Source organism: Onychomys torridus, chromosome 8, assembly GCF_903995425.1.
Source record: "Onychomys torridus chromosome 8, mOncTor1.1, whole genome shotgun sequence".
Lineage (NCBI taxonomy): Eukaryota > Metazoa > Chordata > Mammalia > Rodentia > Cricetidae > Onychomys > Onychomys torridus.
Genome location: NC_050450.1, coordinates 56,146,858 through 56,171,459, shown reverse-complemented (window position 1 = coordinate 56,171,459; position 24,602 = coordinate 56,146,858). Strand labels below are relative to the sequence as shown.

The window sequence follows — 24,602 nt, the reverse complement described above, 5'->3', positions numbered from 1 at the left end:
TCTTTTCTTTTTTTGAGACAGGGTCTCGCTATGCAATTCTGGCTTTTTAAACCAGGCTGAGATTAAAGGCTTGCACCACTATGCCCAACTCTGTATATAGCTTTTCATTGAATAGATTTAGATAGCACATGTGTTTTTCTGCATGTCTAGTCAGTTACCGTGTGGTGTTGCTGGTCCAAGGCCTGGACCCACAGACACATGACCTTCCCATTGGGAAAATGGGTATTGAGAAGGGGTATCTGAGTTTATTTCAGTGGCTGGTTTTGTGACTGCCTCAAATCTTTAACACTTTCCTTTTGTGTGGCAGGAATATTTAATTTGTGCCAAAAAATCTTTAAAAATCCTCAGCTCCAACACTGTGTTTGAAAGCTTCCATTATGAGAAGAAACTGCAGAAGGTGCATTTTCAGCAAGGAGCTGGGCCTGTGAGACAGCTACCAGCATACCAACTCCGGAAGAGGCAATACAGCCGTACTTCTTGTACAGGCTTAGCATCCCTAATCTTAAGACCCCAAAACCTCTATAACCCAAAACTTTTATTTACTTATTTATTTATTTATTTATTTATTTATTTATTTTGCATCATGTTAGTACTGACAAAAGTTTCAGATTTTAGAGCATTTTAGATTTCTATTTTTCCAGATTAAGGAGGTTTAGCTGGAAAGTCTATGCATATTCCTGAATTCACCAAAGTCTGAAATATCCCAAGCTTGTCTATGGTGTCTAAGGCAGGGGTTCTTTTTTAAAAAAATATATTTTATTTTACTTTTATGTGCATTTGTGGTTTTGCCATGGGTGTCAGGGTCCCCTGGAACTGGAGTTACAGACAGGTGTGAGCTGCCATGTGGGTGCTGGGAATTGAACTCGGGTCCTCTGGAAGAAGAGTCAGCGCTCTTAACCCCTGAGCCATCTCTCCAGCCCTAAGGCAGGGGTTCTAAACTTGTGTGCACATAACTACCAGTGGGAAGGCTGGTTTCAAACACAGATAAATCTCTGGGCCTCCATCGCAAACTTCTGACTCCAGAACCTTTGGGGTGAGCACAGTAATGTCCACTAAAACAGTCTGTCCCCACACTTTGCCACTCAGTTTCCAGGGGGTGCCTGCCACCTGGCTCCAATGGTGGCCCTTGAGAATCCAGATTATTATGAGAGGTGGTAGGTTGGCTCTGAATTCAGCATCTTCTACTTCTTTCTCTCTGGAACTTAGAGTTTCTCTAGTTTCACGCTCTCTCTCTAGGAAGGGGTACCACCACCATTTGCCCATGTCTTCTCACCCTTGCTGACAGAAGAGGTGGTGGGAGATGTAAAAACAGAACAGAGTGATGGTTTTTTAGTGGTGCCCTTGCCGCCAAGGAAAAGTCACGACACACGACAGAATCCGCTAACAAGAGTTTTCTCAAGACAAAGGGATAGATGTGATCAGGCCTGTGGAAGGAGGTGTGCGGAAAAAGACGCACCTGCGCACACAGGCCCACATGGCTATTTCATGCATGCGCATAGATCACACGGTCACATCCACGCGACCATGGGGCATGGGTCACGCAGGATGTATGAACCTGAAATGACTAGGCGGCGATGACTTAAGTGTCCTGCCAGGCATGCACGACCATGGGGGCGTGGTTGGAATTCCTATCATAGAGTAGCAAGAAGTCTATTTTAAAATTAAAAAAAAAAAAAAATTAAAAAAAAAATGTGTGTGTACATGTGAAGTCAAAGAGGGCATTAGATTTCCTGGAGCTTGATTTCTGGGCAGTTGTGAGTGGCCTGATGCCAGTTCTAGGAATCCACCTCAGGTCCTCTGCAAGAGTAGCACATGCTCTTAAAAACTGAACCACCTCTCCAGTTCCCCAGATGTCTGTTTTGACAAAAACAAAACAAAACAAAACAAAACAAAAACCCCAAGCGCTGTTGTAAGACCAGCATGAGAAGTTTGAGAAAAACCAACCCCATCCAAGCTTGCCCAACTGTACACTGCATAGTAAATACATTTTTGGGGGAGATCCAGAGTGTTTGAATCTACTTTTCAGGCGACTTAGGAGGAATCAGATGATCCTGTCCAACACCCTATTCCAGTGTGTGTGTTATCACCCCGAGGAATTCCAGATCATCACCAGTGGCACAGACAGGAAGGTAATAAGCACAGATGGCCCTCCACAGCCCAGAGTTTCATGTCTGCAGATTCGATCAACTGTGAATGCCTGCAAATGCTTGAAGTAGGGGTGAGGGGTGGATTGCATCTTTACCGAACAATTTATTAAAGTGTACGGATAGAGGATGTGCATAGGTTATAAATGTAAACAGTGTGTCGTTTTAGATAGGGGCCAGAGCATGTTTGCATTTTGACCCCCATGGGTGATACTATGGCCCTACATTGACAGTCCAGTCAGGGGAACATCTCCCCTTTTTAGCACCCGCCTCTCCCAACTTGGTTTCCCATTTCCAGGCAGGGACCAAGGTTAGGTGTTCAGTTTCTTTCAATCCCACCCTATGGAATATGATGTTGCTTTGGGCCAGAAAGGCAAGTTAGGGTCCTGTGGTGGATAAAGATGAGGTGAAGATGAGCTAGGGTCCACTCAGACTATTGCAACACCCCGGCCCCCAAACCCTGCCAGAAAGAACTCTCCCTCCACCAGGCTTGCAGCTTGGCTCTCCTCCTCAGAGCGCAGAAGCAGATTCCCCCAGTGGCTCTTCTTTATTTTACATGTTGCAGCAGACTCAATCTGCTTCGCCTTATCAAAAAATCTCTTTCTGTCACAATCCAGGTTTATCACATATCAACATCTCTTTAAATAGCATGCAAATTTCAAAACCAATCCTAAAAATAATAAAATGGTTCCTCCACCCCCTTGCCACGGCCTATTTATAATTCCAACTGATCCCCCTCCCATGGTGTATTTTTGCTAGCTTCTATATAAAGTGCAAGTATCTTTTGTTAGCGTGTGTGTGTGGACGATTCCACTGCATGGACTCCTGTCTAATGCCTTTCTCCTGCATTCCAGATTGCTTACTGGGAAGTATTTGATGGGTCAGTAATCAGAGAGTTGGAAGGTTCCTTGTCGGGGTCCATCAATGGTATGGACATCACTCAGGAAGGGGGACACTTTGTTACAGGTTAGTCTCAGTCCCAGGTAAGATAAGAAAAACCACCAGGGGTTCTTATTTTGAAGGACAAGGAACTCTTAGGTGGGAGGCAATTAGAAGAGCTAGTAGAGGGTCTCAAGGACACCTTGGTTAACATTCAGCCCAGAACAGCCCACCACCACAGCTGGAAAAGTCCCAAAGTCACACTTCAGTGAGGGAAGACATTTGTACAGGGCAAAGAGAAAAGCCAAGCTTGACATCACAGGTTTGCTCTTTGAGGCAGAAATGAGCCTTCAAATGTCTTCTAGTTGCTTTCCTCTGTATTTTTAGTTGTTTTTGTTTTGAGATAGGGTCATGCTATATATAGCTCCCGCTGGCCATGAGTTTGTGATCCTCCTGCCTCATACTCCTGAGTGCTAGGATATGAGGTAGGCCACCCTTCCCAGCTCCTCTGCTATCTTTTTTATTTAACTATGAACTACCAGTTTTGTTGTTGTTGTTGAAGAACATGACGTCTCAACTCCTTCCCATGAATGAACGTTTAATGGGGGCATCTTCCACGGGACATGGCCACTAGACCAACATTAACCCAGGCTTTTTGATTCTTCAGGACATTAATAAGTGCTTCAAATAAATCAAAGTTCCATAAACACATTGACTTTAAAAAAAAGTCAAACTATACACAGTGGGATGCCAGTCACACATACAAACGTGTGCATGTGCCTCTACATTGGTGGAGAAGAGCGAAAGGAAAAAAATTAGGGTGTGTTTTTGGTGGTTAATTCTGGGTAGTATTTTCCTTTCCACTCTACATTTACTAAAACATACATAGATTTTTTTTTTTTTTAGATCAAGAAAAAGCTTTATATAATATGGATTTTTCTTTCTTCAAGTTGGCACCTGGGGGAATGTGTTGAAAATGAAGCAGTTATGTGAGGTCAGGGCTGTTTCACTGTTCTATGTCCCCCATGCCATGTAATTGTTTTTCAGGTGGACATGACCATCTGGTCAAAGTTTGGGATTATAATGAGGGCGAAGTGACTCATGTTGGGGTAGGACACAGTGGCAACATCATGGGCATCCGGATAAGTCCAGGAAACCGGTACATCGTCAGCGTGAGTGCAGATGGAGCCATCTTGAGATGGAAGTACCCATTTGCTTCATGAAGCATGCGGGATCTCTCCAGTCTCCACCCTGTACTGAGCACAGTCCTGCCCGAGACCAAGTATGGAGAACTCCAGCACCAGTCTTGATGTCTCACATCTATTTTTGTTCTGTAGTCAAAATACTTTATCTTGAAGTTTCTCCTTTCCTCTATACAATAACTTTGACAATCTTTAATTGTATGTTGAAACTGAACTATGTTATAGAAAAAAAATTGTCCAAAATATATATTTTTTGAGTTTTTATTAATAAATTTGAAGGTGCTGTCTTCTGGCCATGATCTCTTTTTTCTATGTCTCCCCAAATCCACAAGCATTTCATCTTATAAAAATAAGATGAAGTGAATTTACCAATGTGTGTGTGGTTATGGGGATGGGACTAGGGCCTCATGCATAGCTAGGTAAGTGCTGTTCCACTGGGCTATCTCCCTAGCTCAAACTTACCTTTTAAATTATCAGTTTATTGGTGAATCACATGGACAGTTAGGTTTGAACCCAGATCTTTGGGCAGGACAGCTGTGTCCACACACCCCACAGAAACAACATAAAGAGGAATGATTTATTCTGACTCAGTGTTTCACAGGGTTTGATCCACACCGGCTTTGTCCCAGGCCCTTGAGCAGAACCTTATGGTGAAGCTTTCAGGTGCCCATCATCACAGGCAGGAAGGAGAGAGGGAGCCAGTGCAGGGGGCTCGCTCCTCACCCCCTTTATTCACTCCAGGTCCCTGGTCCACTGGATAGTACCACTCATATGTAGAGTGAGTCTTTACCATATGATAGTACCACTCATATGTAGAGTCTTTACCATATGATAGTACCACTCATAGGTAGAGTGAGTCTTTACCATATGATTGTACCACTCATAAGTAGAGCGAGTCTTTACCATATGATAGTACCACTCATATGTAGAGTCTTTACCATATGATTGTACCACTCGTAAGTAGAGCGAGTCTTTACCAACTTAATCCTCTCAAGAACCTCCCTTACAGTCTCACCCAGAGGTACCCTTCAATCTCCAAGGTGATCTTTTAAAAACTATATTTACTTTATTTGTGTGTGTGTGTGTGTGTGTGTGTGTGTGTGTGTGTGTGTCTGTGTGTGTGTCTGCCCATGCTACAGCACATATATAGAGGCCAGAGGACAATCTGGGTGGTCAGTTCTTTCTTTCCATCATGTGGTTCACAGAGTTCAAGCTCAGGTCCTCAGGCTTGGCAGCAAGCACCTTTACCTGCTGTACCATCCCAAAGGCTCTCTCTCCTAGGTGATTTCTTGATGATCAAACTGGCTATCAAAATTAGCCTTTACAACAAGCTCATAAAACAATTTCAGCTTCAGTTTTCTACTTTGCCAAGTAAGAATAAATTTCCGCTCAGACGTTTATTGTGAGACCTGAGTGAGCTGAAGCGGTAATGCATCGGCTGCCAGCCGCATTCCGGACAGAGTTAAACACCAATGCTTCCTTAAGTTGTGTTAGCCAGGCATGGAGGCACACACCCAGGATTCCAGCACTCAGGGGGTTAAGGTAGAAAGACTAAACGTTTCATACCAACTTGGGCTACACAAGTGAGATAGACTCCATCTCACCACCACCACCACCACCACCACCACCACCACCACCACCACCACCCCCAGCCAAAACAAAACCAACAACCCCCCTAAACTATTACCAAACACCAACCACACACACACACACACACACACACACACACACACACACACACACCCGCCCCCAAATCCCTGTGTGTTACTGAGGATCTTGGAATGATCTCAAAGGTGAAATTCTGGAGATCACTCATCAGAGCCGGCCAAGACCATGGCATCTTCAGTACTTACCATCAGGAGGGGGATGAAAGGAACCTTATGAATTAATCAGCCCCGTGGGTATCTTTTTTCCGGGAGGGTAAATGGTGGCCTTTTACACTTCAAGCCTGGGACTCTACAGTTTATCCTTTATCCTTAACTTCCGCATCTTTTTTTGGCACCAGGGAACTGCTGCAATCCTATGTGAGAGAGCGAGGATATTTAATAAATGATGACCACTTATTAAATAGCAAGTCACATTTCTGGGTACTGACGTAATACTGACTCCAGAAAGCTGCTGATCTCTTTTTGAGCTAGAAACTGATGAGAAATTCATTTTGCAAGACCTTGCCTGATTAATTATAAACCTGACAGTTATAGGATAAAAGGAGCAGAGGCCTCCAGGGTTACCCAGGGAATAAAGGGCGGGGCAAGGCCAAACTAATTCTGATTGGGTAACGACACCACCAGGATTTTACCTAGAAGAGTGAAACTGCAACCGAGCAGGGGCGCGCCTGAGAACCGGAAAACTTCCTGCCCAGCACATTCTGGGGTTGTAAAGGGCTTGAACTCGGCAATGCACCCAGCGCAGGTCGAGTTCCGGTTTCTCTCCTTTCTTTGCCTTAATCTCTCCGAGCTCCCTTCACCAATGAAAACCAGGACGGTCTAGTCTCCCAAGTTTTTGGAAAATGACTGTAACCTAGTGTGAAAAAACAAACAGTCACAACAACAATAAAAACCCAGTAAGAAAAGGAAAAGCAAAACCCTAACCCACTAGTACGCCCAGTTCAGGTCCTGGGGTGACCCGTGCAGGCAAAGCCTTGCAAGAAGTGGCGCCACATGACCGTACACACCTGAGCCTAGGCTCCTCACCTGCCCAGCTGCCAGAGCACGCCTCTCTGCACACCCGAGTCACCAAGGACACCGCTCGCCGGTCCTTTTTCGTAGTCTTCAGCTGGCTTCTACGACCAGAAAACTTAGCCAGAGCCAGGGCTTGGCTTTCCATCCTCGTGTTATCCTTGTAGCTTAGGGATGGGCGGAGAAGGCGAATAGAGGTGAAAGGCCTGTTCCAAAGCGGGAAGGAAGGGCGGGGAAGTTCACTAGGCGGGCTCCCGGGGATTGCATTCCCAGCCCCGGCCGCTGGGGCGGGAGCCTTGCGGCGGGCACTGCCCCAGGACCGGATTCCCGCGCGGGGCGGGGCGGGGCGGGGCGGCCCCGCCCCTGGCTCCGCCCTCGCCCGGTGCCCGCACACCTGGCTCTCAGGTAGCCGGCGCCCCACGCCTCTAAGAGGCGGTGAGTGTCGGGGAGCTGCCGGTCCGCTTCGGGCTCCGGGGGCTGTGCTCCCGGACTACCGTGCTCGGCTAGCATGGATCCCGGCGTGGGGGACGCGCTGGGAGAGGGGCCGCCCGTGCCCCGGCCCCGCCGCCGCCGTTCCCTGCGCCGCCTGCTCAGCCGCTTCCTGCTAGCTCTGGGCAGCCGCTCCCGCTCAGGGGACTCGCCACCCCGGCCCCAGCCCCAGGGCCAGCCGGACCCTTACGATGGTGATGGAGACGGGGGCTTCGCCTGTGCCCCAGGCTCGGCACCAGTCGCTCCCGGGAGCCCAGGACCGGATCGTCCTTCCGGACCCCAGCCCCAACTGTCTGCAGGCGACGGGGCGCGTCCGCCAGGCGCTCAGGGCTTGAAGAACCACGGCAACACCTGTTTCATGAACGCCGTGGTGCAGTGTCTCAGCAACACCGACCTGCTGGCCGAGTTCCTAGCGCTGGGGCGCTACCGGGCGGTGCCCGGCCGCGCCGAGGTCACCGAGCAGCTGGCGGCGCTGGTGCGCGCGCTCTGGACGCGCGAATACACGCCCCAACTTTCCGCAGAGTTCAAGGTAGGCAGCGCCCGCCGTCCGCAGCCTCCTCCGACCCTTCTGGTTGCGGCTCCTGAAAAGCGTGTGAACCACCAGCCGAGTCGGGTTCTGAGGGGTCCTCCGTAGATACCACTTAGCTAGTCCAGCCTCTGGTTATCGCCTTTGTTTTGAGGTGACGTGTTACATTATCACTTGCAAATGCTTTCTTTTGGAATGAGTTTCTCCCTGGTATTTTGAGCTGGGGTAGAGAGAGCTGAGTGTATCCAGTAGCCGTTTTTTTTTTTTTGTTTAACAAGCAGTTGTTGAAGGAGTGAGGGTTTGCCCAGCAGGGTGAGTTAGAGCTTCAGATCTGGAAAGGTGCAGAGGAGGGAGTCAGTCCCTGAAGGCCAAGGCTTGGAGAAGGAGGTGATACAGGCGTGGAGAACAGAATATTGAGAAGGCGCAGACAGGCCAATACCTAGGAATAATCCAGGCAGAGTGATCAGTATGGCAGGCGAGGGTCTTCAGATCATGTACGACCGTGGACGCGGTGGCTTTGGATGATTTAAGCCCAATAGCTGCCGAGAACCAGTGGGTCAGGTACTGTGACAAATGGGGGGAGGGAGTCGGCGAGATTGCTAATTTAGAGATGATGTCCCTTAATATAATTCATATTAAATTCTGACAGTATGTGAGCAGGAGATAGCATTTGTTATCTGCAAGATTACAGTCCTCTTGCTGGAGACGCTGCGGGGTCATGAGAATGGGTTAAAGTACCAGTGTGGGGTCCCAGTCGGAAGAGAGTGTTCCTGATAATTGATGCACAGGGCTTTCTTCCTGCTGCAAAACCGCAGCTCTGAACAGAGAGCTGAAGCGCCCCTAGGACAAGTGATTGTTAGTGAGGCGAGGGCGAACATGACTGTCAGTGTTCATTCCATAAACATCTTGAGTTTCAACCCGAGAAAGCAGTCTTTGTTGTGTTACCAGCAAGGATGCTAACTACTGCCTTCCTCTCCCACCTCTGTTCCTGAAGAAGCACTGTGTTGCAATAGTCACACGATGTCCTTGGTATCACTTTTGGGCCACATTTGCTTTTCAAATAGGATAGGCAGTGAATGTAGTATGGTGGTTGAGAGCAAGATCTTGTAGACAATGACTTAGTGCTTAACAAAGTCAGGCAAAGCCTTGGGGATATGAGTTCTGGCTCCAGAACCCAGGTGAAAAGGAACAAGGTCAAGTGCCCCAGTACAGGTCTATACTTTCACCATGGGCCTGTAGTCCCAGCGCTAGGCGGACTGAAGCATGTGGATCCTTAGGGTTTGCTGGCTAGACAGTCTAGCCGATTTGTGAGCTTCTAGATTCAATGATAGAACCTGTCTGAGAAAAGGCGGAGGGTGACTGAGGAACACACTTGGTTGGTGTTCATATATGCATGAATGCACGGGTGGGCACACACATACAGAAAGAGCAAGGTCTCTGGGGCTTTCTGATATTCGTGCAGATTAATCTTTTCTCATCTGTGAGACTGAACTCTATGACAATTACTTCATTATAAGGTAATTGTGTTAAGTGGGTTATATATAGAGCACTGAGAACATGCCTGGTTCCTGGGAAATGTTTATTCTCGAAGTACACTTCCTTCCTGCAGAGAGACCTAGAGGAGGAAGGGACGTGATGTTTGAGGAAGCTTTCGTTTACCAGACCTCTTCCCACCCGATTACTACTGCAGTGAGAGTGGCAAGTGGCTTGGAAGAAACTCTTAAATTCGTAATCACTGCCAGTGACTCACCAGGATTTCCTCCCTTCTGCTGTCTGAATCCCCGGGACCTGGGAGCTCCCAGCGCCTTGGGGAGCTGACTGATAACCAAGTTAGTGAGGGGGATGTAATCTGGGGTTTCCTTGGGACTTTCAGGTGACCAGAGTTGGAGGATAGAGTGGATTTCAAAATCCTGGCTTTTAAATCTTAGGGAATGGGGGGTCAGTGGTAGAGCGCTCAAGCACAAGGCCCTGGGTTCGGTCCTCAGCCCCCTCCCCCCCAAAAAAAATCTTAGGGATAGAAATCTAGGTGGGCTCTTATGGTTACTGAAACTTTCACCGAGTCAACACGTGTTTATTGATGGTGGAGGCATTCTACTGGGAACATGGACTGTGTGAGTGATGAGTGGCAAGTGCAAACCCAGATCCTGGGACTGAGGGCCAAGTCTGAGTCCAGATCCAGGCGCTACTCTCCAGGCGTTTGCGATCTAGAGGAATGGACGTCAGCGCAGCGGTCACACCGGCCCTCGATTCGAACTGGTGACGAGATGGAAAGGAAAATGCAAAGGCTCTGAAAGTTGTGGGGAAGGCCTGATTTGTTCGGAGGAGCAGTCCAGCCTTCCCGGTTGAGGTCCCGAGGCCCTGGATTGGGTTGTGAAAGATGAAGTGTCGACTAAGGACGTGGAAGATGGAGGGGGGGGTATGGTGACTCCAGGCCTGGGAAGGAAAATGACAGTCCAGGAGAGGGGTGGAGCAGGAGTGGGTGTAAGGCCCAGAATCCTATGGACAAATCCATCCAGGAAGGCTCATGTAGCTGGGGAGCAGAGTGGAGAATTAGAGACCCGATTGTGTTAAGGAGATGGTCTTTTAAGATGAATAGTTAGCTTCAGACCCAGGAAAGGTCCAGCATGTGGGGCTTGACCCCACCCCCACAAATAGGATGGGCTTGTAATGTTTTCCCTTCTTGAGCCCAGAGTCACCAATTTCCCACCTATCGCAGGACCAAGTTTTGTTTTAACAAAAATGGGTTAAATACATTTTAAAAGTCCTCTCGGGGCTGGAGAGATGGCTCAGAGGTTAAGAGCACTGGCTGTTCTTCCAGAGGTCCTGAGTTCAATTCCCAGCAACCACATGGTGGCTCACAACCATCTGTAATGAGATCTGGTGCCCTCTTCTGGCCTGCAGGCAAAACATGCTGTATACATAATAAATAAATAAATCTTAAAAAATAATAATAATTAAAAAAAAGAAAGATGATGCTAACTCTGTCCAACCTTAAAAAAAGTCCTCTCATAATCTATACTTATTTGATTTTCTAATGATATAGTGTATGTGTATTGCAAAAAAATTAGGAAGTATAAGAAAAATCTGTAACTCCTCAGATATAAACCATTGTAAACTTGCTGAGTGTTGTAAACAATTAGAAATTCTAGTTCTGGCTAGGCAGTGGTGGAGACACCTTTGATCACAGCACTCAGGAGGCAGAAGCAGGTGGATCTCTGGGAATTCAAGGCCAGCCTGGTCTACAAGTGAGTTCCAGGACAACCAGGACTGTTTCACAGAGAAACACTGTCTCATAAAAACCAAATCAAACCAATCCCCCCCACCACCACCACCACACACACAAAGTAATTCTAGTGTATAGTCCTCCCCAGCCCTGTGGTCCTGCAGCCACTTATAAAATAATCACTCAGAGGCTTAATACAAACTATATGGCCTATGGCAGGCCTCTTGCTAGCTAGTTCTTCTATCTTAGATTAACCCATTTCTATTAATCTATGTTTTGCCACGTGTTCCATGGCTTTACCAGTCTGCTGGCATGTTGCTCCTTGGGCAGCAGGCTGGCATCTCCCTAGATTCTGCCTTTCTCTTTCCTGTCTCTCTCCTTGGATTTCCCTCCTGCCTCTAAGCTGCCTTGCCATAGGCTAAAGCAGCTTTACTTATCAACCAATCAGAGCAACACATATTCATAGTGTACAGAAAGACATCCCACAGCATTTTGTTTTGTATTTTGTTTGCTTGTTCGATTTTGAGCTAGGGCTACGTGGTCTAGCTAGCCTGGAACTTGTTATGTAGACCAGACTGGCCTTGGACTCAGATCTACCTGATTCTTCACCCAAGTGCTAGGGTTAATGGTGCACTGCACTCTACACCCTGCTGTGCTCCTTCTTTCTTTTTAATCATGTAAGTATTATTACAAGAGATTTTGGCATTAGAATAATGTATAATAGAACTTGACTTTTAGTGATTGAGTGTGTCAACAAATGGGCCAGTCTTTTGTGGAGAAACTGTTGTGTTATTGGGTTTTCCAGTTAACACACTGTACTGAAACTCCCTGTATTTTTTTTTAACTTATTGAAAAATTCTATTTCTTTCTTGTTATGTAAATGAGCCCTTTGCCTGCATATATGTCTGTGCACCACATGGCACCCAAGAGGAGCTTGGATCTCTGAGAATGGAGTTGCAGATGGTTGTGAGCCGTTATATGGGTGCTGAGAACCACACCTGAGTCCTGGAAGACAGCCTTAACCACTGAGCAATCTCCAGCTCCAATTTCACTGTATTTAAGTCATTGTTCTCAGCTCTGATTATTTCCAATATCTAATTCCATGAGTGGAATCATGTTTTCAAAACAAAAGAAACAACTATTTTTAATACCTTTCTGATTTTACTTTTAAAATAAACCTTTTTGAGGTATAAGTTATGTAATGGGGTGCATCCATTTTAAGTGCTGAATTAATTTTAGCAAGTGCAGGTACCTGGGTAATCATCATCCTATCTTAAATATTTGCCCTCCTTCCCTCCCTCCTTCCTTTCCTTTTCTTTCTTCTTTCCTTTTCTTTCCTCTTTCCTTTCCCCTTTCCTTCCCTTCCCTTCCCTCCCCTTCCTTCCCCCTTCCCTTCCCTCCCTTTTGCCCTTCCCCTTCCCCTCCTCTCCCCTCCTCTTCCCTTCCCCTTTCCCTCCCCTCCCCTCCCCTTCCCCTTCCCCTTCCCTTCCCTTTCCTTTCCTTCCATTTTTCTTTAGTTTTTGAGACAGGACCTATGTAGCCTGGTTGGCCTAGAACTCACAGAAACAGTCTGCCTCTGCCTCCTGAGTGCTGGGATTAAAGGCCTGTGCCACCAGACCTGGTACCTTTTTTTCCTTTCTAAATCAACCCCATTGGGTTTGGTTATTATTATGTTTTTTTCATTTACAATCCTCATCAATTATATCTTTCCAAATAATAATGCCGGGTTGCAGATACACATTTAAGAAATCTCTAAGAGGAGGAGGGCTGGGCAGTGGTGGCGAGCTAGGCCAGCCTAGGCTATAGATGATCAAGTTCCAGGACAGGCTCCAAAGTTACACAGTGAAATCCTGTCTCAAAAAAACCAAAAAAAAAAAAAAAAAAAAAAATCCAAAACAAAACAAAACAAAAACAAAAACAAAACAAAACAAAATAAAAAATCTCCAAGAGGAGATTGGGTGTTCTTGTCTCTCTCATGAACCCAGTCACCCCAGCTCATAAAGGCTTACAATTTACAAGAAAAATTCTGTGTATATAGTACATAGCATGATGCTTTGAGGTATGTATACATGATAAGATGGTTAACTCAGAATAATTACATAATCACCAACATCATGTACTTAACCCCTTTTAGAGGCGAGAACACACGACCAGTTCTCTTTGAAGTCCCAAATCCCTCGGACCTCATTACTGTTACAGCGGCCAGCCTTTGTAATGGACCTCTCTGACTGACTTACTTGGTGCAAAATCCGGCTGGTTTTTACCTCTCTTCTTTGGTTAGGAGTGAGGTGGAAGTACTTCCTGTGTGTTTTGTCTGGTCTATTCTTGGAACTGTCTCCTCCACTGTTTGTGTATCCATTCAGCTTTGTTCTTAATGTTCTGTTTTCTTCCCTGTATCCTCCATATTCTCTATAAATATTTTATCCAAATTGTTTCTTTTTCTCCTACCTCAATGCTAGAAGCTTTAGAATTGTTTATGCTATGTCTTTTTGTAAATTTTTTTTTTTTTTAACAGAACTCTTAGCATGCAGTCCTGGCTGGTCTGGAATTCAGTGTTCTCCTCTCTCAGTCTCCTGCCTGCTGGGATCATGGGCATGTACCACCACACCCAGCGATATCATAGTTTTTCATATGTATTCTATTTTATGGCATACTAGTTTTTCTATGGTTATAATAAGGGTTTCAGCCATCTGGAATTTCTCTTAGCTTATGTGCTTTAAATCAAATTTAGATATACAGCGATGTACTAGAGGCATTTTCTTTCATTTATTTTAACTTTTCTGGTTTATTTTATTTTATTTTTATTGATTTGTTAGAGAGAGGTCTCAAATATCCCAGGCTGGCCTCCAGCTCACTAAGTAGACAAGATGACCTTGAACTTCTGATGTTCCTGTAGGGGTGCCTCTTCCTTGAAACAAAGATTCATTCTTTGTTACTCTTTTTTTCCCCCCTCCGGTGGTACTGTGGTACTAAGGATTGAACTCAGGGCCCCTCACAGTAGGGAAGCACTTTACTACTGAGCTATATCCCAAGTTTCTTCACTTTTGTCTTGAAAGTTCCGGACAAAACAGTAAGAGGAGAACGGAAACAGTAAAAACTATTGGGTGGGAAAAACTCTGGATAGAACTATTAAATAAGAAGAAGAAATGTTGAAATCACCAGTGTTTGGGAGAGAACACACGTATGCTCTCTCATATACACATACACACTCACACACCACTCATACACACAGGCACTCTCACACATACTTTCACACACCCACACCCACTCACACTAACTCTCACATACTCTTACACACACACATGCACACAGAAGTGTAGATGTAATTCTGAACGGTTTTATTAAACAAGAAACACAGCAGGGCGGTGGTGGTGCACGCCTGTAATCCCAGCACTCGGGAGGCAGAAGCAGGTGGATCTCTGAGTTTGAGGCCAGCCTTGTCTACAGAGCTAGTCCAGGACAGGCTCCAAAGCTACAGAGAAACCCTGTCTCAAAAAACCAAAAAAAAAAAAAAAAAAAAAACCCAAAAAAAAACAAAAACAAAAAACCAAAACACAGAGCCAAATGCAGAGTTAAAAGCCCAAGAGGTTGGAGCAGTAGCCTCTAGCTTACCAGCTGCTGTCATCCTTCCCCTCAGAGACTTACATCCTGTGTGTCTGTCTTTTTATTGACTTTCTGTTCTGCCTTCTCATTGGTTGTAAACCTAACCACATGACCTCCTCATCACTGCCTGTCTACACAGACCTCCAGGTCTCTATGGTTGGTATTGAGATCAAAGACATGTGTCTCCATGCTGGTGGTGTCCTTGAACACACAGAGATCTGCCTGTCATATGATCCGGATTGGGCGTGTGCTACCACCACCAGACTTCTGCTAAATGGCTTGTTATTATCTCTGACCCCCAGGCACTTTTATTTATTAACATACAAATAAAATCACATTTCAGCACAAATAAAATATCACCATACAGAAGACCAAGCTATGCTGTGCTGCAAGATAGACATCATGCTCGTCTTTTGAGTATTTTAGCTCCTGTGCATTCTGTGTTGCTTGGGCCTTTCACAGGCTGGGCAAACTCTCCACATTGAGCTACACCCCCAACCCTTGGTTTCTTGAGAAAGAGGTCTTGCTGTGTAGCCTAGGCTAGCCTGGAATTTAAGATCACCCTCCCTCTGCCTTTCAGGGTAATGGGTGCCTTTCAGGGTAATGGGTACGAGGCTCCACAGCTAGCTTTCTCTTGGATAATTTTGGTCCATAGAAATATCTTTGCTTGTGTCTTTTATCTCTCTGAGTTACGGTCTCCAAAGTGGAATTACTGTGTATATGCGGAGAGACATTCCTTTTTTTAAATTTGATTTTTACTTATTATTAATAGTGTGTGTGTGTGTGGTGGCGGGGTCGTGGTGGTGGTGCTGGGTATGCGCACAAATGCATGTGAATGCCTGCCTGCCACAGAACTTGTATAGGAATTAAAAGACAGTTTGCGGGTTCTCTCCGTCCACCATGGGCCCTGGGGATTGAGTTCAGGTTGTCACGATCGGCGGCCGCAAGGGCCAGGTCCCCAGCCCTACACAGTTTTGTTGTTAAGATTCTGTCTTATCTGTCTTCTTGAAGTTGTCGAATTCTTTGTGAGGCTTTGATTGTGATGTAGCCAAGCTATAAGGAAGAGAATTCGCAGCGAACAGAAGGGGACAGAACCCATGGGAGGCTAGACAAAAGTGCTGGCGCAGACCATAGAAGCCAGAAAGTATATTTGGGGTACCAGAGTGGCTTGCTTATCTGGGGCTTGGAAACAAGGAGGAGGTAGACAAGATGGCACACGTCTATAATCTTGGTGCTAGGGAGGTGGAGACAGGAGGGTAGGAAGTTCAAGGTCATCCTTGACTACACAGCGAGTTTGAGGTCTGGACGACTAGTGGGCAGATCTTGGTGGTGTCGAGGAAGGAGGAGAGAAGAGAGAGAGACTAGATAAAGATGTGAGTTTGGGACACGAGAATTGAAGGCGTTTGGGCTGCTTTGTGGTGAATAGTAGGATAAGGAAGGATTTGCTACCTTAGCTGTGCTGCAGGAAGACTGCTCTGCTCTATTATGAACCCAGTGGGCTAGTGGGGGAGGGGTGTGGGCCCCACTTAGATGTGGGCAGATCCACCCACACTGCTGAGTTCTAACTATTTCTGTTCACCTCGATGAGAAGATCTGCCCTACTGGGTTGGAGGGGAGAGGCAGAGGCATTTGTGGGGAGCAAATCCAATCCTAGGCTACTCTTGGGAGGGAGGTTCTGAGAGATGGCATCAGTGCTAAGAGAAAGGACTGGTTTTAGAGATTCAGAGTCGAGGGCCTGGCTGCAGAGCAGAGAGAAAGGTTGGTATTACGAGACAGATTTGTGGGTGGCTTAAGGGTAGGGTAGGGATGCCCTGTAGATAATAGTATCTACAGATAAACAAGGAGTGACTTTTTAGTATAGTGTCTTCTTCCTTTTCTTCTTCCTCCTCCTCCTTCAGCAACTGTGGGGACTGAACCCAGGGCTTTGTGTATTCTAGGCAAGCATGCATTCCCTGACCTACACTTTCTATTTTGTTTGCTAAGTCAGGCAGCCCTACCTAGGTGGGTGGTTCAGCTACAGGGAACCTTAGGGGAAGACGCCAACTAACGTGATCAGAAGGAAGCCCCACAGCCAGCATTTGATGAGGGACCTCCACACTATATCTTAGGAAGCCAGTTCTGCTGTCTGTATGGTCATTAGCGTAGAGAGTGGAAGCCGTGAGAATTAATGCAGTCAGCCAAGGAGAGTAGAGTGAGAAGGGTATTGTCTTGTGAGGTGACTTGAGAGAGTGTGTGGAAGTAGATGATGGAGGGAAGGTCAGTGGTGCATGGGATCCCAGTGATCAGAGAAGAAGAGCTTCAGGGAAGACATGGTCCATCGACACTATGGAGGACTTAGCAAAGAGCCTGACCTAGTAAAGTGCTTGCGAGTGAGTGCAAGACCTGAGTTTAGATTTCCAGCACTCGCACGGACACACACACACACACACACACACACACACACACACACACACACACCCAATTCTGCAGAGACAGCCTCACGGAGCTGTCTTCTATTCAGTGGACCCATATAGCCCCTGGCGGGAAAGACTCTGTCTGCCTATGTTGTTTCCATGTTGTTATTTCAGGTCAAGGCTGAATGATGACCTCTTGATAGCTGGATGCTTACAGACCCTCTTTCATTTGTGTCAAGGCCCAAGGTGACTCTTGTCTTTGTTTTCCTTTCAGAATGCTGTTTCCAAGTATGGCTCCCAGTTCCAAGGCAATTCCCAACACGATGCCCTGGAGTTCCTGCTCTGGCTGCTGGACCGTGTCCATGAGGACTTGGAGGGCTCGGCTCATGGACTGGTGTCTGAGCAGGTCAGCCACTCTCTAAACAGCAAATGTTGACCTTCCCTTTCCCGTGGGTATATCCTCAGCTCCTTGGATCCCAGTGTATCCCCGTCACTGTGCACACCTTCTGGTTTTAGATAGACATTCCCACCTATTGCAGTATTTCTTGTCTTCCTTCATCCCAGTGGTAATTGTGGATAAGATTTCATTATGCCTCTTAATTTGGAAAACATTTTTCTTTGTATGTATGTGTGCAGGTGCAAATGTGAATGTCAGAGATTGACGCCAAGTGTCTTCTTGGATCATGCTCCACCATATTTTTTTGAGACAGGATCTCTTGATAAACTGGGAGCTTGCTGATTTGGCTAAGCTGTCCTGGCGATAAGCCCTAGGCATCCTCTGGCCTCTCCTTCCCCTGTGCTGAGATTGCAGGGGTACACTGCCACGCCTGGCTCCTGCTTGGGGGCTTGGATTTACTTCCTTATGCTTATGTGGCAGACACTTTTCTGATTGAGCCATCTCCCCATCCCCCCAAAATATTTTCCTTAATTTTTTTCCCCCCTGCCCATTCTATGCAATTGTCTGGGCATCTGGAGGCAGGAGAGTCATTCTTTGTTGTTTTTAGACAGCTGTGATTCAATCAACTCTGCTATTGCTTTCCCGGTTAATGTATCTCACAGAGCAGTCATTTCTGTTTTTCTTAAGACATGGGCGGGTACTTCCTGATTTTGATGAAGCCCCAGACCTTGGGACAAAGACAGCTTTGTAACGCTGTGGGTTTGTCTCCGTTGTTGTTGGCTTTTGTTTTGTTTGGATGGAGTTTTGCTGTGTAGCTCAGGCTCGAACTTGGGACATTCCTCCTAGTTCATTCAGCCTCTGTAGCACTGGAGGTTGCAGCTTGGTCACAGAGTCCAAGCTGGGTTTAAACTCTCACCCTAAACTCCCCCTGCCTCTGCTTCTCTAAGGGCTGGGAGGACAGTTGGGTGCCACCACACCCAGCCACACTATAATACTTCGTAGAAGTCGCAGGTAATTGTCACATCAACTGTGTTCTTTACCAGCTTTTGGAAATGAAGGCCAAGAGTGGCTTGTGCTTTACTAGGATCTCTTTGCTGCTCAAGGAAAAGTGGATGAAGTTACATTGTGAGTGAGCCAAGTTATAGGAGCCGGAGCCTTAAATAGTAGGTATGGTATGCACCTTGGTAATTAGCCAGGAAGCAACACAGTTTTGGTAGATTTCACAGACAGTTCAGGCCCAGCTCCCGGAATTGCTTCATTAGTTTTTTTCCCCCCACAGTCCTGAGAATTGAACTTCAGCCTCAGGCCTCATGGGCCAGTGCTCTACCACTGGAACTATGTTCTCAGCCCTTCCGTTTTATATCTGGACACCTGATTTCCCATCTTCTGAATCCACTAACAGTAACAGCAAACCCCTTGGGAAGCCAAACTTGATGGTGCATGTCTATAATCCCAGTACAACAGTTAAGGAAGGGTCGGTCAGGAGGCTGGAGAGATGCACCAGTGGTTAAGAGTCAGTACTGCTCGACAGTGGACAAGAGTTGAGTTTCTTGTTCAACAGCAGACAGTTCACAAATGCCTGTAAATCAGCTCCAAGGGATCTGTCTCCTTCTGACCTCTGGGCACCTACACATATATACATACACACAGATAAGCACAGAGGCATAACTCAAATTAATCCTAAATAAAGGGGAGGAAAGTCGGCAGAATTCTAGCCCAAGAGTCTCTGGCTTGAAAGCCCATTCTCTTGTTTTAAAAGCAATCACTCCAGTGACTGGGGGACACCAGGAAAACAAAAGCAGAGGTCACCCTAACAAAGCTCCAGGTGGAAGCCAGGTATAGTGATGTACGTCTTTTTTTTTATTTTTTATTTTTTTTTGAGACAGGGTTTCTCTGTGTAGCTTTGCGCCTTTCCTGGAACTTGCTTTGGAGACCAGGCTGGCCTCGAACTCACAGAGATCCGCCTGCCTCTGCCTCCCGAGTGCTGGGATTAAAGGCGTGTGCCACCACTGCCCGGCGTGATATACGTCTTTAATCTCAACACTCAGTAGGCAGAGGCAGATGGATCTCTGTGAGTTCGAGGACAGCCTGGTCTACATATTTGAGTTTCAGGCTGACCAGGGCTATACAGTGAGACTCTATCTCAAAATGAAACAAAACAAAACAAAACCCCAGGGAACCACACACCAATGTGGTGCTGTTTCTGGGTTGGGAGGGGAATGGGTGATTTTTTTTTTCCCTTTTATTTATAGTCATTCTTCTGTGGATCTTATTCAGATCTTTTTGTTTTTATGTGATAGAAATTTAACTTCATCTGGCTTAAGGAAAGGGCATTTGTTGTTTTTTTATAACCTGCACTTCTGGTTGAAGCAACTTTGGATGGGACTGCATCCAAGGTCCCGGGTGATATCACTGTGTCTCTGATACCGTCTCTTCGTTCTCTCTCTGGCTCTGCTCACGTGGTAGCAAGAGGGCCTTCTGCATTGCTCACAGAGTCTCCAGAGCCTGGCATGCCAGAGCAAACACTGATTGTCCCAGCATAGCTGGCATGCACATTCCTGGGCATGTGGTCAGAAGAATGGAACAGTCTGATTAGACTCCTCAGAGTCATGTGCCTGTGGGGAGAACATGGGCCGAGGAAGGCTTTTACAGAGTCAGAATTAATTGCTGGCCCAAAGAATACGCCACTGGGCAGATACATGTTGTCTACTTGTGTGCCTTCCATAAGTTCAAAGAACAAAGTTTGAAATGGGAAATGTGTACACACACACACACACACACACACACACACACACACTAAGGATACCATTTACTGAATGTCTATATTGTATCTCTAATTTGCTGAATAGTAGATACTCAGTAAACTTATTAAATGGTTGTCTTATTATAATATTTATAATCATAACTCATATTCTATAGTTAGGGGAAACATAGATTAAGGCATTCCCCAGGCATTACTCACTCTTTGATAGTCTCATGTAGCTTAGATTGAACTTGAACTCACTATGTAGCTAAGGGTGATCTCAAAGGCTTGATCGTCTTGCTTCGCCTTCATGCCCCTTGAGGGGACATCATCTTCTACCTGGTGGAAATAGGATTGAGTCTGGACCATTGATCTCAAATCCAGGGTGCTGGACCTCCTTTCTTGGAAGCATCTGTGTCTTAGTTCCCCAGTAAAAGAGAGGTATGGAGGTCATGTGGTGGTAGTACATGCATTTAATCCCAGCGCTTGGGAGGCAGAGCCAGGCGGATCTCTGTGAGTTCAAGGCCAGCCTGGTGTACAGAGTGAGATCCAGAACAGGCACCAAAAGTACACAGAGAAACCCTGTCGAGAGAGAGAGAGAGAGAGAGAGAGAGAGAGAGAGAGAGAGAGAGAGAGAGGAGGAGGGAGAGGAGAGAGAGAGAGAGAGAGAGAGAGAGAGAGAGAGAGAGAGATATGAATGGCTGTCTCCACTTCCTGTGCTATATAAACAAGGACTCTGCTGTTCTCCTCCTGTACTGGGAAGTTCTTCTTCCTGACTGGAAAGTAGGTGGGATAGATAGCTGGCTTAGTTTCCTGTGAGTGTAACAAAATGGCTGTGGTAACCACTTACAAAGAAGAAATGTTTACATTGGCTTTGGGATATTTCAGTCTGGTCAGGTGGACCCGTTGTATTTGGGCTATGATGAGGGAGCACTTCATGGTGGGAGCTGTTTATCTCGTGGTAGCCGAGAAGGGGACCGGATCCCCACAGTTCCCTTTCAGGGCATACTCACGATGACTTAAGACTTGTCCCTAGGCCCTGTCTCTTGAAGGTCCTACCAGCTCCTAATAGTGAAAGCCTGGGACAATGCCTTAACCCATGGGTCTTTGAGTGACATCCAGATGCAGACTTCAGCAGCAGCCTTCCCAGCTGCCTTTTACTTTTCCTCTCCACTCCTTTGATAGCAGGGAAAATCATTTGGCTTAAGAATAGAGAGGGTAAGCTATGTGTGTCCGAGTCACAGAACTAGTGAGTGGGAGAGCCCATACACTAATAAGGAAATGACACTCTATACCAGGATTTCTGAACCTGAGCACTTTTGGCATCTGGGGCCATCCTGTGTGGCGCTGACTGGTGTGTCATAGCGTTAGCACTGTTTTTGTGGCTAGGTGCCAGGGTCAGTGTGCAAACACTGCCAAATGTCCCCTGCATGGGAACCCAAATCACCCTCTAATTGAGAGGCTCTGCTCTAAAATCTTTGTTCCTTATGAATATGTGCTACCCCCAAATGGTTCTTTGAGACATTTGAGTTTATTTACATCATGTGGGCCTGCCAATCATTCTTGATAACTTCAAGATACAGGAAAAGTGGCCATGATTGAAAGTTAGTCTTTCAACTTACTTCTTTCCCTCCCTCCCTCCCTCCCTCCCTCCCTCCCTCCCTCCCTCCCTCTCTCTCTCCCTCCTTCCCTCCCTCCCTCCCTCCCTCCCTCCTTCCCTCCTTCTCTCCCTATATTCCTTCTCTTCCTCCCTTCTCTCTTTTGGGCTGGGGATAGACCCCAGGGCCTTGTGCTTGCTAAGCAGATGTTTACCCCTCCAGAGACATTCCCAGCTCCCAGTATTGTTCTCTGTGCCATCCTCCACACTGAAGCCAGATCTCTTTAGAAAGGGAACAAGGTGATGTCATCTCCTGCTTGCCTTGCTCTCATGGCTTCCTACAGACCTGGAACCAAATCCTCCCTGACTTGGCCTGCTAACCACAGATTCCTCTCCCACTCACTCTTTGTCCTCACCGTATCAGCGTTCTGTCTGTCTGTGGATCAGGTGTGTTAGAAGCAGGGCATCCCTGGGCAAGCTGTGGAGGTGGCTGCTGGCCAGAGCAAGGGACTTACTCAGCCTCACTCAGACCCTGTGTGTGACACCAGCAGTGTCTCTCTGTCCTGAAGTTGCATCTGGAAGGTGGGCTGCCTTGAGGCTGGGGCGGTGTATCTTGGAGGCAGAGGGCAGAGATTTTGTGGTTACTTAGCAGGAAACTTCATTTTCCCTTTCAACAAAGAAAGCTCCTGCCCTCTGCGTGACTCTGAGTGATTTTCCCTTCTGAAGTTATTTCGGTACTGAGGACATAGGAAAGCCATACAACAAGATTTATTTGTAACTGGAACAGAAAACGTAAGGGCCGCTCTCTTTTCCATTACTTTAACGACTCTCAAATACTTCCATCCTGCAAAGGCTGTATTTTTACTGCCCTCTAAACACCAACACATGAACAATCTTTTTGATGGGTTTCCAGAAAATTCTACTTTTGCAGAATAAAGGTGGGCATGAGTCTAGGGAGGAAACACAGCCAACATGTATGAAGAACCTACTGTGTGTCAGTCAAGAGTCCTCCCTCTCTCCCTCCCTTCTTTCTTTCTGAGACAGAGTTTCCCTCTGTAGCTTAACCTAGCCATAAACTCACACCATAGCCCAGGCTGGCCTCAAAATTCAAAATGTAGTACAAGGTGCCTTTCAAGCAATGATCTTCCAGTTTCAGCCCCCACCCCACCCCCCAGTGATGGGATTACAGGTGTGAGTCTCCACGGCTGGTGTGTACCTCATCTCTTGACCTGCACCACAGTTGCATGCCGGGGATTGCTGCTGAAGTATACACTGTAGTTTTAAGAGGTGTCAAGGTTTGCTCACCTAGCAGACCAGATTCATGTGCCTCTAACCTCATAACCCATGCTTTGTGCATGACTTCCTGCTGCCTGTCCTTCTGTCTGGCTCAACATTTTCTTTCCACACCCCATCACCAGTCATGCCCAGTGTCTCAGCTTGCCATCTCTATATGGAACTCCCCTGCATTACAAGCACAACTTGAGCCTCTCTAGGAGGGGAATGGAGATGGTCAGCTAGGAGAAGCACACGGGATTAAACGGAGAGCTTGTCTAGAATGAGACAGCTCTGAGTTGACGCAGAGCCTCGATGGCAGGAACTTCTTGTTTAGTCATGACAGCTGGAATTGGTGTTTTCAGCTTAGGTCACTCTGCTCATGTCCTGGCAGGGACATCTGAGTGCAGCTTGGGTCATGGACCTGTCTCTTGGTAGGGAATTAAGCTTTTCTTGGGGAGACTTAAGCAAATATATCTTTATCCTAGATAGGTCACCAATGGCCAACCAAATTAACCATCCCATCTGTGTCTAGGCTGGTGAACCAATGACTTTATTGGGCTTAATCACAGGAACATGGTTGAGGGGCTTAGAGTTGTGTGTGACCTCAAAACAGCTGTATCACTAAAAGGTCCCTTTCTAGTGTGGGTGGTGATCCCTAAAGCCACACACATGGAGATCTTCACTTTTCAGGAACCTTCTGGCTCCTCTGTACTCTAGAACTTCCTGAGAGCACTCACAATTGGGTTGGGATTACAGACAGCTGACAGGGCATAGGAAGAGGGTCTAATGACCCCTCCTAGGTCCCTTTTTATGAGGGAGCATCAACAAGCTGGGGTTATGGAGAGTCTTATGTGGGTAATCACAGCTGTGCTCCACTCAGAGGAAAACATCCCACATATTCCCATCTAGGGACTGGACAAGGTCTCAAGAATTGTAAATCCTGGGCAGCCAGAACATTCCCGTATCTGCACAATGCAAGTTCACACCTCCTGGCTCTTGCAAAGATTTGTCACTCCTCTGTCTGGCTGTTGAGTCACCCTTGAACTTGGTGTGTCTTTCCCAAGCCCCATCCCTTTGACTTCTGTTAATGGAACCAGTGTCCAGCCATCCCTGAGTGGGACCCTTGAGGTGGTGTGTTTCTCCCTTCTCTTCTTCTCCCTGGTTCTGCTGGAATGAGAACTCCACACACAGGGTCTCTTGGAAACCCCTCGCACCTCTTTTCATCTTCATGGCTTCTGCTCAGGTCACCTGCTCGTTACTTGGACCCTTAAACCTTCTTTTCTTGGGAATGGCTGTTGAGTTAAAGCATCCCTGTAAGCATGGAACTACCACTCCGGTTAACAAACAAACAAACAAACAAACAGAGACAAAACTATCAGATATCTCCAATATGTAACACCACCACCTTTATAATATTCAGTATGTGCCAAGCTGAGTATCGATCATCCATCCA

General features: G+C 46.6%; 2 protein-coding genes and 1 long non-coding RNA gene across 4 annotated transcripts in view; 2 read left to right on the top strand and 1 right to left on the bottom strand.

Moving 5' to 3' along the window:
• The window catches only part of Cfap52 (cilia and flagella associated protein 52), a 35,184-nt gene extending 30,639 nt beyond the window's left edge, over positions 1-4,545 (top strand). Inside the window, exons 12-14 of the mRNA XM_036197201.1 lie at positions 2,027-2,129; positions 2,999-3,110; positions 4,071-4,545. Of these exons, the coding sequence (XP_036053094.1) occupies positions 2,027-2,129; positions 2,999-3,110; positions 4,071-4,246 (391 nt within the window). The 3' untranslated portion in view covers positions 4,247-4,545. The remainder of the gene's footprint in view (positions 1-2,026; positions 2,130-2,998; positions 3,111-4,070) is intronic.
• On the bottom strand, positions 4,280-7,184 carry LOC118589700. The gene is made up of 4 exons (XR_004945689.1): positions 6,919-7,184; positions 6,525-6,745; positions 6,079-6,245; positions 4,280-4,565 (listed from the first exon to the last, which is right to left on the bottom strand). It is a non-coding gene; the product is annotated as an uncharacterized LOC118589700 (long non-coding RNA).
• A 122-nt stretch (positions 7,185-7,306) lies between these two features.
• Usp43 (ubiquitin specific peptidase 43) overlaps positions 7,307-24,602 on the top strand; it is a 61,892-nt gene continuing 44,596 nt past the window's right edge. For both annotated transcript variants that reach the window (XM_036197062.1, XM_036197061.1), the window contains exons 1-2: positions 7,307-7,921; positions 17,412-17,543. In XM_036197062.1, the coding sequence (XP_036052955.1) occupies positions 7,412-7,921; positions 17,412-17,543 (642 nt within the window). In that variant the 5' untranslated portion in view covers positions 7,307-7,411. The remainder of the gene's footprint in view (positions 7,922-17,411; positions 17,544-24,602) is intronic.